Genomic DNA, 22952 nt, shown 5'->3' on the forward strand with positions numbered 1-22952 from the left:
TAGTGACGTCAGTGACGCTACTGATAAAGTTATAGTGACGTCAGTGACGCTACCGATAAAGTTATAGTGACGTCAGTGACGCTACTGATAAAGTTATAGTGACGTCAGTGACGCTATTGATAAAGTTATAGTGACGTCAGTGACGCTATTGATAAAGTTATAGTGACGTCGGTGACGCTACCGATAAAGTTATAGTGACGTCAGTGACGCTACTGATAAAGTTATAGTGACGTCAGTGACGCTACTGATAAAGTTATAGTGATGTCAGTGACGCTACTGATAAAGCTATAGTGACGTCAGTGACGCTACTGATAAAGTTATAGTGACGTCAGTGACGCTACTGATAAAGTTATAGTGACGTCAGTGACGCTATTGATAAAGTTATAGTGACGTCAGTGACGCTACTGATAAAGTTATAGTGACGTCAGTGACGCTACTGATAAAGTTATAGTGACGTCAGTGCGGCTACTGATAAAGTTATAGTGACGTCAGTGACGCTACTGATAAAGTTATAGTGATGTCAGTGACGCTACCGATAAAGTTATAGTGACGTCAGTGACGCTATTGATAAAGTTATAGTGATGTCAGTGACGCTACCGATAAAGTTATAGTGACGTCAGTGTGGCTATTGATAAAGTTATAGTGACGTCAGTGACGCTACCAATAAAGTTATAGTGACGTCAGTGACGCTACTGATAACGTTATAGTGACGTCAGTGACGCTACTGATAAAGTTATAGTGACGTCAGTGCGGCTATTGATAAAGTTATAGTGACGTCAGTGACGCTACTGATAAAGTTATAGTGACGTCAGTGACGCTACTGATAAAGTTATAGTGACGTCAGTGACGCTACTGATAAAGTTATAGTGACGTCAGTGACGCTACTAATAAAGTTATAGTGACGTCAGTGACGCTACTGATAAAGTTATAGTGACGTCAGTGACGCTACTGATAAAGTTAGTGACGTCAGTGACGCTACTGATAAAGTTATAGTGACGTCAGTGACGCTACTGATAAAGTTATAGTGACGTCAGTGCGGCTACTGATAAAGTTATAGTGACGTCAGTGACGCTATCGATAAAGTTATAGTGACGTCAGTGACGCTACTGATAAAGTTATAGTGACGTCAGTGCGGCTACTGATAAAGTTATAGTGACGTCAGTGACGCTATCGATAAAGTTATAGTGACATCAGTGCGGCTACTGATAAAGTTATAGTGACGTCAGTGCGGCTACTGATAAAGTTATAGTGACGTCAGTGACGCTATCGATAAAGTTATAGTGACGTCAGTGACGCTACTGATAAAGTTATAGTGACGTCAGTGACGCTACTGATAAAGTTAGTGACGTCAGTGACGCTACTGATAAAGTTATAGTGACGTCAGTGACGCTACTGATAAAGTTATAGTGACGTCAGTGACGCTACTGATAAAGTTATAGCGACGTCAGTGACGCTACTGATAAAGTTATAGTGACGTCAGTGACGCTACTGATAAAGTTATAGCGACGTCAGTGACGCTACTGATAAAGTTATAGTGACGTCAGTGACGCTATTGATAAAGTTATAGCGACGTCAGTGACGCTATTGATAAAGTTATTGCGACGTCAGTGACGCTACTGATAAAGTTATAGTGACGTCAGTGACGCTATTGATAAAGTTATAGTGACGTCAGTGATGCTACTGATAAAGTTATAGTGACGTCAGTGACGCTACTGATAAAGTTATAGTGACGTCAGTGACGCTATTGATAAAGTTATAGTGACGTCAGTGACGCTACTGATAAAGTTATAGTGACGTCAGTGACGCTACTGATAAAGTTATAGTGACGTCAGTGACGCTACTGATAAAGTTATAGTGACGTCAGTGACGCTACTGATAAAGTTATAGTGACGTCAGTGACGCTACTGATAAAGTTATAGTGACGTCAGTGACGCTACTGATAAAGTTATAGTGACGTCAGTGACGCTACCGATAAAGTTATAGTGACGTCAGTGACGCTACTGATAAAGTTATAGTGACGTCAGTGACGCTACTGATAAAGTTATAGTGACGTCAGTGACGCTACTGATAAAGTTATAGTGACGTCAGTGACGCTACTGATAAAGTTATAGCGACGTCAGTGACGCTACTGATAAAGTTATAGTGACGTCAGTGACGCTACTGATAAAGTTATAGTGACGTCAGTGACGCTACTGATAAAGTTATAGTGATGTCAGTGACGCTATTGATAAAGTTATAGCGACGTCAGTGACGCTACTGATAAAGTTATAGTGACGTCAGTGACGCTATCGATAAAGTTATAGTGACGTCAGTGACGCTATCGATAAAGTTATAGTGACGTCAGTGCGGCTATTGATAAAGTTATACCGATGTTAAACCACTTTATAAAGTTGTTGAATGTTAATCAATAAAGTGATAATCAATATTTTGTATAAGTCCGGCTGTTGATAAAGTTATTGAATGTTAATCTGAGCTTTATAATTATGTGTGTGTTGCCTATAAAGTTATACAATCCTTATCAAGTTATTCGATTCCGATGGTTATCGATAAAGTTTACTTTGATTACCCAGCCGTTATCGATAAAGTTACGTCCATAAGGTTACTTTGATAATTATCGACGCACTTAGCACTCGGTGAATGTCTCCATCAATAAAGTTAATCGATCTATATTTCTACGACGTTTTCAATAAAGTTATTTTTAAATCTTCACTCTCGCCTGAGCCTCTCTCCGTGACTCCTCCCCCACAACACGTCATTACCCCCCTCAGTAGCTCCTCCCCCCTCAGTAGCTCCTCCCCCCTCAGTAGCTCCTCCCCCCTCAGTAGCTCCTCCCCCCTCAGTAGCTCCTCCCCCCTCAGTAGCTCCTCCCCCTCAGTAGCTCCTCCCCCTCAGTAGCTCCTCCCCCTCAGTAGCTCCTCCCCCCTCAGTAGCTCCTCCCCCTCAGTAGCTCTCCCCCCCTCGGTAACTGCTCCCCCCAGTAGCTCCTCCCCCTCGGTAGCTCCTCCCCCTCAGTAGCTCCTCCCCCTCAGTAGCTCCTCCCCCTCAGTAGCTCCTCCCTTTCAGTAGCTCCTCCCCCTCAGTAGCTCCTCCCCCTCGGTAGCTCCTCCCCCATCAGTAGCTCCTCCCCCCTCCCTTGGCTCCTCCCCACTGACCCCTCCCCACTTGACTCCTCCCCCTTGGCTCCTCCCCACCGACCCCTTCCCTTGACTCGTCATCTCTTGGCTCCTCCCCCCCTCGGTGACACCCCCCCCCCATCAGTGACTTCCTACCCCTCCCTGTGACTCGCCCGTCAGTGACTCCTCCCCCTTCCCTTGACTCCTCCCCACTGACCCCTCCCCACTTGACTCCTCCTCCCCCTTGGCTCCTCCCCCTTGGCTCCTCCCCCTTGGCTCCTCCCCCTTGGCTCCTCCCCCTTGGCTCCTCCCCCTTGGCTCCTCCCCCTTGGCTCCTCCCCCTTGGCTCCTCCCCCTTGGCTCCTCCCCCTTGGCTCCTCCCCCTTGGCTCCTCCCCCTTGGCTCCTCCCCCTTCGCCTTGGCCCCTCCCCCTCCTCGTGTCTTGCCAGACACGCGTCTTATCCTTCCTCTCTTCCCCCGTCGTCTCCACCACCACCTCCACCACCTAGTCCACCACCTCCACCTCCACCACCACCTACTCCACCACCACCACCACCACCTACTCCACCACCTCCACCACCTACTCCACCACCTCCACCACCTACTCCACCACCTCCACCACCACCTCCACCACCTACTCCACCTCCTCGCGATGTCTTCTGTACCTCGTCGGCACCTCCACCTCCTCCTCCTCCTCCACCTACTCGCAGTGTCGTCCATGGATCCAGGTGATGGTGGTGGTGATGGTGGTGATGGTGGTGATGGTGGTGATGATGGTGTTGATGGTGGTGGTGGTGGTAATGATGGTGATGATGGTGGTGATGGTGGTGATGATGGTGGTGATGATGGTGGTGATGGTGGTGGTGGTGATGGTGGTGATGGTGGTGATGATGGTGGTGATGGTGGTGGTGATGGTGGTGATGATGGTGGTGATGGTGGTGGTGGTGATGGTGGTGGTGATGGTGGTGATGGTGGTGATGATGGTGTTGATGGTGGTGGTGGTGATGATGGTGATGGTGGTGATGGTGGTGGTGATGATGGTGGTGATGATGGTGGTGATGGTGGTGGTGATGGTGGTGATGGTGGTGGTGATGGTGGTGGTGGTGATGGTGGTGATGGTGGTGATGATGGTGGTGATGGTGGTGGTGGTGATGGTGGTGGTGATGGTGGTGATGGTGGTGATGATGGTGTTGATGGTGGTGGTGGTGATGATGGTGATGATGGTGGTGATGGTGGTGATGATGGTGGTGATGATGGTGGTGATGGTGGTGGTGGTGATGGTGGTGGTGATGGTGGTGATGGTGGTGATGATGGTGTTGATGGTGGTGGTGGTGATGGTGGTGATGATGGTGGTGATGGTGGTGGTGGTGATGGTGGTGGTGATGGTGGTGGTGATGGTGGTGGTGATGGTGGTGGTGATGGTGGTGGTGATGGTGGTGGTGATGGTGGTGATGATGGTGTTGATGGTGGTGGTGGTGATGATGGTGATGATGGTGGTGGTGGTGATGATGGTGTTGATGGTGATGGTGGTGATGATGGTGTTGATGGTGGTGGTGGTGATGATGGTGATGATGGTGGTGATGGTGGTGATGATGGTGGTGATGGTGGTGATGATGGTGGTGGTGATGGTGGTGATGGTGGTGGTGATGGTGGTGATGATGGTGGTGATGATGGTGGTGATGGTGTTGATGGTGAGTGGTGGTGATGGTGATGATGTTGTTGATGTTGTTGATGATGATGATGGTGAGTGGTGGTGATGGTGATGATGTTGTTGATGTTGTTGATGGTGAGTGGTGGTGATGGTGATGATGATGGTGATGATGTTGAGTGATGGTGAGTGGTGATGTTGATGTTGTTGATGATGTTGATGATGGTGTTGATGGTGAGTGGTGATGTCGATGCTGTTGATGGTGATGATGGTGTTGATGGTGGTGATGATGTTGTTGATGTTGTTGATGATGATGATGGTGAGTGGTGGTGATGGTGATGATGGTGTTGATGATGTTGATGGTGATGATGATGTTGATGATGATGGTGTTGTTGATGATGTTGATGTTGATGGTGTTGATGTTGATGATGATGGTGTTGTTGATGATGATGGTGATGGTGATGTTGTTGTTGATGTTGATGATGATGGTGATGTTGATGATGTTGATGGTGATGATGTTGTTGATGATGATGATGTTGATGATGTTGTTGATGATGTTGATGATGATGATGATGGTGAGTGGTGTTTTCGCAACAGGCAGCATTGAGAAACATCAGCAGTCTTGCAACACCATCAGATAAAGGTTCCCCGTGTAGCCTCTAAGCGACTCTGGGGCAAGTGCAGTGTGACTGCGTCATCCTCGCCCCCACAGAGGCATTGACAACGCCACTGGTGCCAGGCTAGGTGCACATTGAGGTCGTCACGTGATGTGGGTCAGTCGCAAGAGGTCACGGGGTCAGACCGGGGCTACCACGGGCTGTTACTCACCCACTCACCCACTCACTCACCTACTCACTCACTCACTCACCCACTCACTCACCTACTCACCCACTCACTCACCCACTCACTCACCTACTCACTCACTCACTCACCTACTCACTCACCTACTCACCCACTCACTCACCCACTCACTCACCTACTCACTCACTCACTCACCTACTCACTCACCTACTCACTCACCCACTCACCCACTCACTTACCTACTCACCCACTCACTCACCCACTCACCCACTCACTCACCCACTCACTCACCTACTCACTCACTCACCTACTCACTCACCTACTCACTCACCCACTCACCCACTCACTTACCTACTCACCCACTCACTCACCCACTCACCCACTCACCCACTCACTCACTCACCCACTCACTCACCCACTCACTCACCTACTCACTCACTCACCTACTCACTCACCCACTCACCCACTCACTTACCTACTCACCCACTCACCCACTCACTCACCCACTCACCCACTCACTCACTCACCTACTCACTCACCCACTCACTCACCTACTCACTCACTCACTCACCTACTCACTCACCCACTCACCCACTCACTTACCTACTCACCCACTCACTCACCCACTCACTCACCTACTCACTCACTCACCCACTCACTCACCCACTCACTCACCCACTCACTCACCTACTCACCCACTCACTCACTCACCCACTCACTCACCTACTCACCCACTCACTCACCCACTCACTCACCCACTCACCCACTCACTCACCCACTCACTCACCTACTCACCCACTCACTCACCCACTCACTCACCTACTCACTCACTCACCCACTCACTCACCTACTCACCCACTCACTCACCCACTCACTCACCTACTCACTCACTCACCCACCCACTCACCCACTCACTCACTCACCCACTCACTCACTCACTCACTCACCTACTCACCCACTCACTCACCCACTCACTCACCTACTCACTCACTCACTCACCCACTCACCCACTCACTCACTCACCTACTCACTCACTCACCCACTCACTCACCCACTCACCCACTCACTCACTCACCTACTCACTCACTCACTCACCTACTCAATCACCCACTCACCCACTCACTTACCTACTCACCCACTCACTCACCCACTCACTCACCTACTCACTCACTCACCCACTCACTCACCCACTCACTCACCCACTCACTCACCTACTCACCCACTCACTCACCCACTCACTCACCTACTCACCCACTCACTCACCCACTCACTCACCCACTCACCCACTCACTCACCTACTCACTCACTCACCCACTCACTCACCTACTCACTCACTCACTCACCTACTCACTCACCTACTCACTCACCTACTCACTCACTCACTCACCCACCCCCCCCTCACCCCGCTCTCACCCCCCCCTCACCCACTCACCCACCCACTCACTCACCCCACTCACTCACCCACCCCCTCACCCCCCTCTCACTCACTCACCCCCCTCTCACCCCCCCCTCACCCACTCACCCCCCCCCCCCTCACTCACCCCCCCCCACTCACCCCCCCCTCACCCCCCCCTCACCCACCCCCCCCCCCTCACCCCCCCTCACCCCCCCTCACCCCCCCCCCCTCACCCCCCACAGCCCCACCCTCGTGTGTGTGGTCGAACCGGTCTCTCTTGACCGCGCAGACACGCGGTCACGTGGTGCCACACAGACACAGGGCACCCAGGTAGCTCACCCACCCACTCATCCACCATCTCACTCACCCACTCACTCACTCACCATCTCACTCACCCACTCACTCACTCACCATCTCCCTCACCCACTCACTCACTCACCATCTCACTCACCCACTTCGCTCACCCACTCACTCACCCACTCACACACTCACCATCTCACTCACCCACTCACTCACCATCTCACTCACCCACTCACCATCTCACTCACCCACTCACTCACTCACTCACCATCTCACTCACCCACTCACTCACTCACCATCTCACTCACCCACTCACTCACTCACCATCTCCCTCACCCACTCACTCACTCACCATCTCACTCACCCACTCGCTCACCCACTCACTCACCCACTCACACACTCACCATCTCACTCACCCACTCACTCACCATCTCACTCACCCACTCACCATCTCACTCACCCACTCACTCACTCACCATCTCACTCACCCACTCACTCACTCACCATCTCACTCACCCACTCACTCACTCACCATCTCCCTCACCCACTCACTCACTCACCATCTCACTCACCCACTCGCTCACCCACTCACTCACCCACTCACACACTCACCATCTCACTCACCCACTCACTCACCATCTCACTCACCCACTCACCATCTCACTCACCCACTCACTCACTCACCATCTCACTCACCCACTCACTCACTCACCATCTCACTCACCCACTCACTCACTCACCATCTCCCTCACCCACTCACTCACTCACCATCTCACTCACCCACTCGCTCACCCACTCACTCACCCACTCACACACTCACCATCTCACTCACCCACTCACTCACCATCTCACTCACCCACTCACCATCTCACTCACCCACTCACTCACTCACCATCTCACTCACCCACTCACTCACTCACCATCTCACTCACCCACTCACTCACTCACCATCTCCCTCACCCACTCACTCACTCACCATCTCACTCACCCACTCGCTCACCCACCCACTCACACACTCACCATCTCACTCACCCACTCACTCACCATCTCACTCACCCACTCACCATCTCACTCACCCACTCACTCACTCACCATCTCACTCACCCACTCATTCACTCACCATCTCACTCACCCACTCACTCACTCACCATCTCCCTCACCCACTCACTCACTCACCATCTCACTCACCCACTCGCTCACCCACTCACTCACCCACTCACACACTCACCATCTCACTCACCCACTCACTCACCATGTCACTCACCCACTCACTCACCATCTCACTCACCCACTCACTCACCATCTCACTCACCATCTCACTCACTCACCATCTCACTCACTCACCATCTCACTCACCCACTCACTCACCATCTCACTCACCATCTCACTCACCATCTCACTCACTCACCATCTCACTCACTCACCATCTCACTCACTCACTCACCATCTCACTCACCATCTCACTCACTCACTCACCATCTCACTCACTCACTCACCATCTCACTCACCCACTCACTCACTCACCCACTCACTCACTCACCATCTCACTCACCCACTCACTCACTCACCATCTCACTCACCCACTCACTCACTCACCCACTCACTCACCATCTCACTCACTCACTCACCATCTCACTCACCGACTCACTCACTCACCATCTCACTCACTCACTCACCATCTCACTCACCCACTCACTCACTCACCATCTCCCTCACCCACTCACTCACTCACCATCTCACTCACCCACTCACTCACTCACCATCTCACTCACCCACTCACTCACTCACCCACTCACTCACCATCTCACTCACCATCTCACTCACCCACTCACTCACTCACCCACTCACTCACCATCTCACTCACCATCTCACTCACTCACCATCTCACTCACCCACTCACTCACCCACTCACTCACCCACTCACTCACTCACCATCTCACTCACTCACCATCTCACTCACCCACTCACTCACTCACTCACCATCTCACTCACCCACTCACTCACCATCTCACTCACCATCTCACTCACCATCTCACTCACCCACTCACTCACTCACCATCTCACTCACTCACTCACCATCTCACTCACCCACTCACTCACTCACCATCTCACTCACCCACTCACTCACCATCTCACTCACCATCTCACTCACCATGTCACTCACCCACTCACTCACCATCTCACTCACCATCTCACTCACTCACCATCTCACTCACTCACCATCTCACTCACCCACTCACTCACCATCTCACTCACCATCTCACTCACCATCTCACTCACTCACCATCTCACTCAATCACCATCTCACTCACTCACTCACCATCTCACTCACCATCTCACTCACTCACTCACCATCTCACTCACTCACTCACCATCTCACTCACCATCTCACTCACTCACCATCTCACTCACCCACTCACTCACCCACTCACTCACTCACCACTCACACACTCACCATCTCACTCACCCACTCACTCACCATCTCACTCACTCACTCACCATCTCACTCACCCACTCACTCACTCACCATCTCACTCACTCACTCACCATCTCACTCACCCACTCACTCACTCACCATCTCCCTCACCCACTCACTCACCATCTCACTCACCCACTCACTCACCATCTCACTCACCCACTCACTCACCCACTCACTCACCATCTCACTCACCATCTCACTCACTCACCATCTCACTCACCCACTCACTCACCCACTCACTCACCCACTCACTCACTCACCATCTCACTCACTCACCATCTCACTCACCCACTCACTCACTCACTCACCATCTCACTCACCCACTCACTCACCATCTCACTCACCATCTCACTCACCATCTCACTCACCCACTCACTCACTCACCATCTCACTCACTCACTCACTCACTCACCATCTCACTCACCCACTCACTCACTCACCATCTCACTCACCCACTCACTCACCATCTCACTCACCATCTCACTCACCATGTCACTCACCCACTCACTCACCATCTCACTCACCCACTCACTCACCATCTCACTCACCATCTCACTCACTCACCATCTCACTCACTCACCATCTCACTCACCCACTCACTCACCATCTCACTCACCATCTCACTCACCATCTCACTCACTCACCATCTCACTCACTCACCATCTCACTCACTCACTCACCATCTCACTCACCATCTCACTCACTCACTCACCATCTCACTCACTCACTCACCATCTCACTCACCATCTCACTCACTCACCATCTCACTCACCCACTCACTCACCCACTCACTCACCCACTCACACACTCACCATCTCACTCACCCACTCACTCACCATCTCACTCACTCACTCACCATCTCACTCACCCACTCACTCACTCACCATCTCACTCACTCACTCACCATCTCACTCACCCACTCACTCACTCACCATCTCCCTCACCCACTCACTCACCATCTCACTCACCCACTCACTCACTCACCCACTCACTCACCCACTCACTCACCATCTCACTCACCATCTCACTCACTCACCATCTCACTCACCCACTCACTCACCCACTCACTCACCCACTCACTCACTCACCATCTCACTCACTCACCATCTCACTCACCCACTCACCCACTCACTCACCATCTCACTCACCCACTCACTCACCATCTCACTCACCATCTCACTCACCATCTCACTCACCCACTCACTCACTCACCATCTCACTATCTCACTCACCCACTCACTCACTCACCATCTCACTCACCCACTCACTCACCATCTCACTCACCATCTCACTCACCATGTCACTCACCCACTCACTCACCATCTCACTCACCCACTCACTCACTCACCATCTCACTCACCATCTCACTCACTCACCATCTCACTCACTCACCATCTCACTCACCCACTCACTCACCATCTCACTCACCATCTCACTCACCATCTCACTCACCATCTCACTCACTCACCATCTCACTCACTCACCATCTCACTCACTCACTCACCATCTCACTCACCATCTCACTCACTCACTCACCATCTCACTCACTCACTCACCATCTCACTCACCCACTCACTCACTTACCATCTCACTCACCCACTCACTCACTCACCATCTCACTCACCATCTCACTCACCATGTCACTCACTCACTCACCATCTCACTCACCATCTCACTCACCATGTCACTCACCCACTCACTCACCATCTCACTCACCCACTCACTCACCATCTCACTCACCATCTCACTCACTCACCATCTCACTCACTCACTCACCATCTCACTCACCCACTCACCATCTCACTCACCATCTCACTCACCCACTCACTCACCATCTCACTCACTCACTCACCCACTCACCCACTCACTCACCCACTCACCATCTCACTCACACAAAGCTCCCCCAGGTAGCCTCTAGCAGGATGTATGGGCAAGTGCTGTTATACACACACGGAGATACACACACAGATACATAGACACACAGATACACACAAACAGATACACAGATACATACACACACACAGATACACACACACACAGATACACACACAGACAGACACACACAGACAGACAGACACACAGATACACACACTAACACAGACACACACTAACACAGACACACACACACACAGATACACACACAGACACACACACACACATACACACACAGATACACACACACAGACACACACAGAGACACACAGACACACACACACACACAGACACACATACACACAGATACACACAGGTACACACACACACACAGATACACACAGACACACACATACACAGACTGTCGTAACGTGTCTGATGGTGGTCTGTGTCTGGCTGTGTCTGGCTGTGTCTGGCTGTGTCTGGCTGTGTCTGACTGTGTCTGGCTGTGTGCTGCAGTTCCCTTGGAGAACGTGACAACCGCTTCCCCCTACAGCAACACCCCCGTCACCATGACACCCGGAGCCAGCACAAGTACACACACACACACACACACACACACACATACACACACACACACACTACACACACTACACTACACACACACACACTACACACACACACTACACTACACTCAGACAATACACACTACACACAGACACACACTACACTACACACACACACTACACACACACACTACACTCAGACAATACACACTACACACAGACACACACACACTACACACAGACACACACACACAGACACATACACAGACACTACACACACACACTACACACACACACTACACTCACACAATACACACAGACACATACACAGACACTACACACACACACTACACACACACACTACACACACACACTACACTCACACAATACACACAGACACACACAGCCAATCTACAGCCTGGCGACAGCCTGACTACAGCCTGACTAGAACCAGACTACGTCCAGACTACCGCCAGACTACAGGCTGGCCATAGCCTGGCTACAGCCAGACTACAGCCAATCTACAGCCAGACTACAGTCAGACTACAGGCTGACCATAGCCAGACTACAGGCCAACTACAGCCAGACTACAGCCTGGCTACAGCCAGACTACAGCCAGACTACAGCCTGGCTACAGCCTGACTACAGGCTGACTGCAGCCAATCTACAGCCAGACTACAGCCTGGCTACAGCCAGACTACAGCCAGACTACAGCCTGGCTACAGCCTGACTACAGGCTGACTGCAGCCGATCTACAGCCAGACTACAGCCTGGCTACAGCCAGACTAAGTCAGACTACAGGCAGACTACAGCCTGACTACAGGCTGACTGCAGCCGATCTACAGCCAGACTACAGCCTGGCTACAGCCAGACTACAGCCAGACTACAACACACACACTACAGTTGTACCACACCCGGATCACAGGCACACTACACCCTCATACTACACCCTCACTACACCCTCATACTACACCCTCACTACACCCTCACACAACACCCTCATACTACACCCTCACTACACCCTCACTACACCCTCACTACACCCTCATACTACACCCTCATACTACACCCTCACTACACCCTCATACTACACCCTCACTACACCCTCACTACACCCTCACTACACCCTCACTACACCCTCATACTACACCCTCACTACACCCTCATACAACACCCTCATACTACACCCTCATACTACACCCTCACTACACCCTCATACAACACCCTCACTACACCCTCATACTACACCCTCACTACACCCTCATACTACACCCTCACTACACCCTCACTACACCCTCACTACACCCTCACTACACCCTCACTACACCCTCATACTACACCCTCACTACACCCTCATACTACACCCTCACTACACCCTCACTACACCCTCACTACACCCTCACTACACCCTCATACTACACCCTCATACTACACCCTCATACTACACCCTCACTACACCCTCACTACACCCTCATACTACACCCTCATACTACACCCTCACTACACCCTCATACTACACCCTCACTACACCCTCACACAACACCCTCATACTACACCCTCATACTACACCCTCATACTACACCCTCATACTACACCCTCATACTACACCCTCACTACACCCTCATACTACACCCTCACTACACCCTCATACTACACCCTCACTACACCCTCATACTACACCCTCATACTACACCCTCACTACACCCTCATACTACACCCTCACTACACCCTCATACTACACCCTCACTACACCCTCATACTACACCCTCATACAACACCCTCATACTACACCCTCATACTACACCCTCATACTACACCCTCACTACACCCTCATACTACACCCTCACTACACCCTCATACTACACCCTCACTACACCCTCATACTACACCCTCATACAACACCCTCATACTACACCCTCATACTACACCCTCATACTACACCCTCACTACACCCTCATACTACACCCTCACTACACCCTCATACTACACCCTCACTACACCCTCATACCACACCCTCACTACACCCTCATACTACACCCTCACTACACCCTCATACTACACCCTCATACAACACCCTCATACTACACCCTCATACTACACCCTCATACTACACCCTCATACTACACCCTCACTACACCCTCATACTACACCCTCACTACACCCTCATACTACACCCTCATACTACACCCTCACTACACCCTCATACTACACCCTCACTACACCCTCATACTACACCCTCATACTACACCCTCATACTACACCCTCACTACACCCTCATACTACACCCTCACTACACCCTCATACTACACCCTCACTACACCCTCATACTACACCCTCACTACACCCTCATACTACACCCTCACTACACCCTCATACTACACCCTCACTACACCCTCATACTACACCCTCATACAACACCCTCATACTACACCCTCATACTACACCCTCATACTACACCCTCATACTACACCCTCACTACACCCTCATACTACACCCTCATACTACACCCTCACTACACCCTCATACTACACCCTCATACTACACCCTCATACTACACCCTCACTACACCCTCATACTACACCCTCATACTACACCCTCACTACACCCTCATACTACACCCTCATACTACACCCTCATACTACACCCTCATACAACACCCTCACTACACCCTCATACTACACCCTCATACTACACCCTCATACAACACCCTCACTACACCCTCATACTACACCCTCACTACACCCTCATACTACACCCTCACTACACCCTCATACTACACCCTCATACTACACCCTCATACTACACCCTCATACTACACCCTCACTACACCCTCATACTACACCCTCACTACACCCTCATACTACACCCTCATACTACACCCTCACTACACCCTCATACTACACCCTCATACTACACCCTCATACCACACCCTCATACTACACCCTCACTACACCCTCATACTACACCCTCATACTACACCCTCATACTACACCCTCACTACACCCTCACTACACCCTCACTACACCCTCATACTACACCCTCACTACACCCTCATACTACACCCTCACTACACCCTCATACTACACCCTCACTACACCCTCATACTACACCCTCACTACACCCTCATACTACACCCTCACTACACCCTCATACTACACCCTCATACTACACCCTCATACTACACCCTCATACTACACCCTCATACTACACCCTCATACTACACCCTCATACTACACCCTCATACTACACCCTCATACTACACCCTCATACTACACCCTCATACTACACCCTCATACAACACCCTCACTACACCCTCATACTACACCCTCACTACACCCTCATACTACACCCTCACTACACCCTCACTACACCCTCATACTACACCCTCATACCACACCCTCATACTACACCCTCACTACACCCTCATACCACACCCTCATACCACACCCTCATACTACACCCTCACTACACCCTCACTACACCCTCATACCACACCCTCATACCACACCCTCATACTACACCCTCATACTACACCCTCACTACACCCTCATACTACACCCTCATACTACACCCTCATACTACACCCTCATACTACACCCTCACTACACCCTCATACTACACCCTCACTACACCCTCATACTACACCCTCACTACACCCTCATACTACACCCTCATACTACACCCTCACTACACCCTCATACTACACCCTCATACTACACCCTCATACTACACCCTCATACTACACCCTCATACTACACCCTCATACTACACCCTCATACTACACCCTCATACTACACCCTCATACAACACCCTCATACTACACCCTCATACAACACCCTCATACTACACCCTCATACTACACCCTCATACTACACCCTCACTCTACACCCTCACTACACCCTCATACTACACCCTCATACTACACCCTCACTCTACACCCTCACTACACCCTCATACTACACCCTCATACTACACCCTCATACTACACCCTCACTCTACACCCTCACACTACACCCTCATACTACACCCTCATACTACACCCTCATACTACACCCTCATACTACACCCTCATACAACACCCTCATACTACACCCTCATACTACACCCTCATACTACACCCTCACTACACCCTCACTACACCCTCATACTACACCCTCATACTACACCCTCACTACACCCTCATACCACACCCTCATACTACACCCTCATACCACACCCTCACTACACCCTCATACAACACCCTCATACTACACCCTCACTACACCCTCATACTACACCCTCATACTACACCCTCATACTACACCCTCATACCACACCCTCATACTACACCCTCATACTACACCCTCATACTACACCCTCATACTACACCCTCATACTACACCCTCACTACACCCTCATACTACACCCTCATACTACACCCTCATACTACACCCTCATACTACACCCTCATACTACACCCTCACTACACCCTCATACTACACCCTCATACTACACCCTCATACTACACCCTCACTACACCCTCATACCACACCCTCATACTACACCCTCATACTACACCCTCATACTACACCCTCACTACACCCTCACTACACCCTCATACTACACCCTCACTACACCCTCATACTACACCCTCACTACACCCTCATACTACACCCTCATACTACACACTCATACTACACCCTCATACTACACCCTCATACTACACCCTCATACTACACCCTCACTACACCCTCATACAACACCCTCACTACACCCTCACTACACCCTCATACTACACCCTCATACTACACACTCATACTACACCCTCATACTACACCCTCATACTACACCCTCATACTACACCCTCATACTACACCCTCACTACACCCTCATACTACACCCTCATACTACACCCTCATACTACACCCTCATACTACACCCTCATACTACACCCTCACTACACCCTCATACTACACCCTCACTACACCCTCACTACACCCTCATACTACACCCTCACTACACCCTCATACTACACCCTCATACTACACCCTCACTACACCCTCATACTACACCCTCACTACACCCTCATACTACACCCTCATACTACACCCTCACTACACCCTCATACTACACCCTCACTACACCCTCACTACACCCTCATACTACACCCTCATACTACACCCTCATACTACACCCTCACTACACCCTCATACCACACCCTCATACTACACACTCATACTACACCCTCATACTACACCCTCATACTACACCCTCATACTACACCCTCACTACACCCTCATACTACACACTCATACTACACCCTCATACTACACCCTCATACTACACCCTCATACTACACCCTCATACTACACCCTCATACTACACCCTCATACTACACCCTCACTACACCCTCACTACACCCTCATACAACACCCTCATACTACACCCTCATACTACACCCTCATACTACACCCTCATACTACACCCTCACTACACCCTCATACTACACCCTCATACAACACCCTCACTACACCCTCATACTACACCCTCATACTACACCCTCATACTACACCCTCACTACACCCTCATACAACACCCTCATACTACACCCTCATACTACACCCTCATACTACACCCTCATACTACACCCTCACTACACCCTCATACAACACCCTCATACTACACCCTCATACTACACCCTCATACTACACCCTCATACTACACCCTCACTACACCCTCATACTACACCCTCATACTACACCCTCATACTACACCCTCATACTACACCCTCACTACACCCTCATACTACACCCTCATACTACACCCTCATACTACACCCTCATACTACACCCTCACTACACCCTCATACTACACCCTCACTACACCCTCATACAACACCCTCATACTACACCCTCATACTACACACTCATACTACACCCTCACTACACCCTCATACTACACCCTCACTACACCCTCATACTACACCCTCACTACACCCTCATACTACACCCTCACTACACCCTCATACTACACCCTCATACTACACCCTCACTACACCCTCATACTACACCCTCATACTACACCCTCACTACACCCTCATACTACACCCTCACTACACCCTCATACTACACCCTCACTACACCCTCATACTACACCCTCATACTACACCCTCATACTACACACTCATACTACACCCTCACTACACCCTCATACTACACCCTCATACTACACCCTCACTACACCCTCACTACACCCTCACTACACCCTCATACTACACCCTCACTACACCCTCATACTACACCCTCATACTACACCCTCATACTACACCCTCATACTACACCCTCACTACACCCTCATACTACACCCTCACTACACCCTCATACTACACCCTCATACTACACCCTCATACTACACCCTCACTACACCCTCATACTACACCCTCATACAACACCCTCATACTACACCCTCATACAACACCCTCATACTACACCCTCACTACACCCTCATACCACACCCTCATACTACACCCTCATACTACACCCTCATACTACACCCTCACTACACCCTCACTACACCCTCATACTACACCCTCATACTACACCCTCACTACACCCTCATACCACACCCTCATACTACACCCTCATACCACACCCTCACTACACCCTCATACAACACCCTCATACTACACCCTCACTACACCCTCATACTACACCCTCATACTACACCCTCATACTACACCCTCATACTACACCCTCACTACACCCTCATACTACACCCTCATACTACACCCTCACTACACCCTCATACTACACCCTCATACTACACCCTCATACTACACCCTCATACTACACCCTCATACTACACCCTCACTACACCCTCATACTACACCCTCATACTACACCCTCATACTACACCCTCATACTACACCCTCACTACACCCTCATACTACACCCTCATACTACACCCTCACTACACCCTCATACCACACCCTCATACTACACCCTCATACTACACCCTCATACTACACCCTCACTACACCCTCATACTACACCCTCATACTACACCCTCACTACACCCTCATACCACACCCTCATACTACACCCTCATACCACACCCTCACTACACCCTCATACTACACCCTCATACTACACCCTCATACTACACACTCATACTACACCCTCACTACACCCTCATACTACACCCTCACTACACCCTCATACTACACCCTCACTACACCCTCATACTACACCCTCACTACACCCTCATACTACACCCTCATACTACACCCTCACTACACCCTCATACTACACCCTCATACTACACCCTCACTACACCCTCATACTACACCCTCACTACACCCTCATACTACACCCTCACTACACCCTCATACTACACCCTCATACTACACCCTCACTACACCCTCATACTACACCCTCATACTACACACTCATACTACACCCTCACTACACCCTCATACTACACCCTCATACTACACCCTCACTACACCCTCACTACACCCTCACCCTACTACACCCTCATACTACACCCTCACTACACCCTCATACTACACCCTCATACCCTCATACTACACCCTCATACTACACACTCATACTACACCCTCACTACACCCTCATACTACACCCTCATACTACACCCTCACTACACCCTCACTACACCCTCACTACACCCTCATACTACACCCTCACTACACCCTCATACTACACCCTCATACTACACCCTCATACTACACCCTCATACTACACCCTCACTACACCCTCACTACACCCTCATACTACACCCTCATACTACACCCTCATACTACACCCTCACTACACCCTCATACTACACCCTCATACAACACCCTCATACTACACCCTCACTACACCCTCATACCACACCCTCATACTACACCCTCATACTACACCCTCATACTACACCCTCACTACACCCTCACTACACCCTCATACTACACCCTCATACTACACCCTCACTACACCCTCATACCACACCCTCATACTACACCCTCATACCACACCCTCACTACACCCTCATACAACACCCTCATACTACACCCTCACTACACCCTCATACTACACCCTCATACTACACCCTCATACTACACCCTCATACTACACCCTCACTACACCCTCATACTACACCCTCATACTACACCCTCACTACACCCTCATACTACACCCTCATACTACACCCTCATACTACACCCTCATACTACACCCTCATACTACACCCTCACTACACCCTCATACTACACCCTCATACTACACCCTCATACTACACCCTCATACTACACCCTCACTACACCCTCATACTACACCCTCATACTACACCCTCACTACACCCTCATACTACACCCTCATACTACACCCTCATACTACACCCTCATACTACACCCTCACTACACCCTCATACTACACCCTCATACTACACCCTCACTACACCCTCATACCACACCCTCATACTACACCCTCATACCACACCCTCACTACACCCTCATACCACACCCTCATACTACACCCTCATATACACCCTCATACCACACCCTCATACTACACCCTCATACTACACCCTCACTACACCCTCATACTACACCCTCATACTACACCCTCACTACACCCTCATACTACACCCTCATACAACACCCTCATACTACACCCTCATACTACACCCTCACTACACCCTCATACTACACCCTCATACTACACCCTCATACTACACCCTCACTACACCTCATACTACACCCTCATACTACACCCTCATACTACACCCTCATACTACACCCTCACTACACCCTCACTACACCCTCATACTACACCCTCACTACACCCTCATACAACACCCTCATACTACACCCTCAACTACACACTCATACTACACCCTCACTACACCCTCATACTACACCCTCACTACACCCTCATACTACACCCTCACTACACCCTCATACTACACCCTCACTACACCCTCATACTACACCCTCATACTACACCCTCATACTACACCCTCATACTACACCCTCATACTACACCCTCACTACACCCTCATACTACACCCTCACTACACCCTCATACTACACCCTCATACTACACCCCTCATACTACACCCTCATACTACACCCTCATACTACACCCCTCATACTACACCCTCACTACACCCTCACTACACCCTCACTACACCCTCATACTACACCCTCATACAACACCCTCATACTACACCCTCATTACTACACACTCATACTACACCCTCACTACACCCTCATACTACACCCTCACTACACCCTCATACTACACCCTCACTACACCCTCATACTACACCCTCACTACACCCTCATACTACACCCTCACTACACCCTCATACTACACCCTCATACTACACCCTCATACTACACCCTCATACTACACCCTCATACTACACCCTCACTACACCCTCATACTACACCCTCACTACACCCTCATACTACACCCTCATACTACACCCTCATACTACACCCTCATACTACACCCTCATACTACACCCTCTCATACTACACCCTCATACTACACCCTCATACTACACCCTCACTACACCCTCACTACACCCTCACTACACCCTCATACCACTACTACACCCTCATACTACACCCTCACTACACCCTCACTACACCCTCACTACACCCTCTCACCTAATACACCCTCATACTACACCCTCACACTACACCCTCATACTACACCCTCATACTACACCCTCATACTACACCCTCTACTACACCCTCATACTACACCCTCATACTACACCCTCACTACACCCTCACTACACCCTCATACTACACCCTCACTACACCTCATACTACACCCTCATACTACACCCTCACTACACCTCATACTACACCCTCATACTACACCCTCATACTACACCTCACTACACCCACATACTACACCCTCATACTACACCCTCACTACACCCTCATACTACACCCTCACTACACCCTCATACTACACCCTCATACTACACCCTCATACTACACCCTCATACCACACCCTCATACCACACCCTCATACTACACCCTCATACTACACCCTCACTACACCCTCATACTACACCCTCATACTACACCCTCATACCACACCCTCATACTACACCCTCAATACACCCTCACTACACCCTCACTACACCCTCATACTACACCCTCATACTACATCCTCATACTACACCCTCATACTACACCCTCACTACACCCTCACTACACCCTCACTACACCCTCACTACACCCCTCATACTACACCCTCACTACACCCTCACTACACCTCATACTACACCCTCACTACACCCTCATACTACACCCTCATACTACACCCTCATACTACACCCTCACTACACCCTCATACTACACCCTCATACAACACCCTCACTACACCCTCATACTACACCCTCATACTACACCCTCATACTACACCCTCACTACACCCTCATACTACACCCTCATACAACACCCTCACTACACCCTCATACTACACCCTCATACTACACCCTCATACTACACCCTCATACTACACCCTCATACAACACCCTCACTACACCCTCATACTACACCCTCATACTACACCCTCATACTACACCCTCACTACACCCTCATACTACACCCTCATACTACACCCTCATACTACACCCTCATACAACACCCTCACTACACCCTCATACAACACCCTCACTACACCCTCATACTACACCCTCACTACACCCTCATACAATACCCTCATACAACACCCTCACTACACCCTCATACAACACCCTCACTACACCGTGA

At 50.3% G+C, this 22952-nt stretch overlaps 1 protein-coding gene across 1 annotated transcript in view; it reads left to right on the forward strand.

The window, feature by feature from the left end:
- Window positions 1-3664: 3664 nt before the first annotated feature.
- Window positions 3665-22952, forward strand: part of LOC144954187 (uncharacterized) — a 35123-nt gene continuing 15835 nt past the window's right edge. Inside the window, exons 1-2 of the mRNA XM_078884748.1 lie at window positions 3665-3841; window positions 12129-12203. Coding sequence (XP_078740874.1) covers window positions 3766-3841; window positions 12129-12203 — 151 coding nt within the window. The 5' untranslated portion in view covers window positions 3665-3765. The remainder of the gene's footprint in view (window positions 3842-12128; window positions 12204-22952) is intronic.

Source organism: Lampetra fluviatilis, unplaced genomic scaffold, assembly GCF_964198595.1.
Source record: "Lampetra fluviatilis unplaced genomic scaffold, kcLamFluv1.1 SCAFFOLD_433, whole genome shotgun sequence".
In the NCBI taxonomy this organism is placed as follows: Eukaryota; Metazoa; Chordata; class Hyperoartia; order Petromyzontiformes; family Petromyzontidae; genus Lampetra; species Lampetra fluviatilis.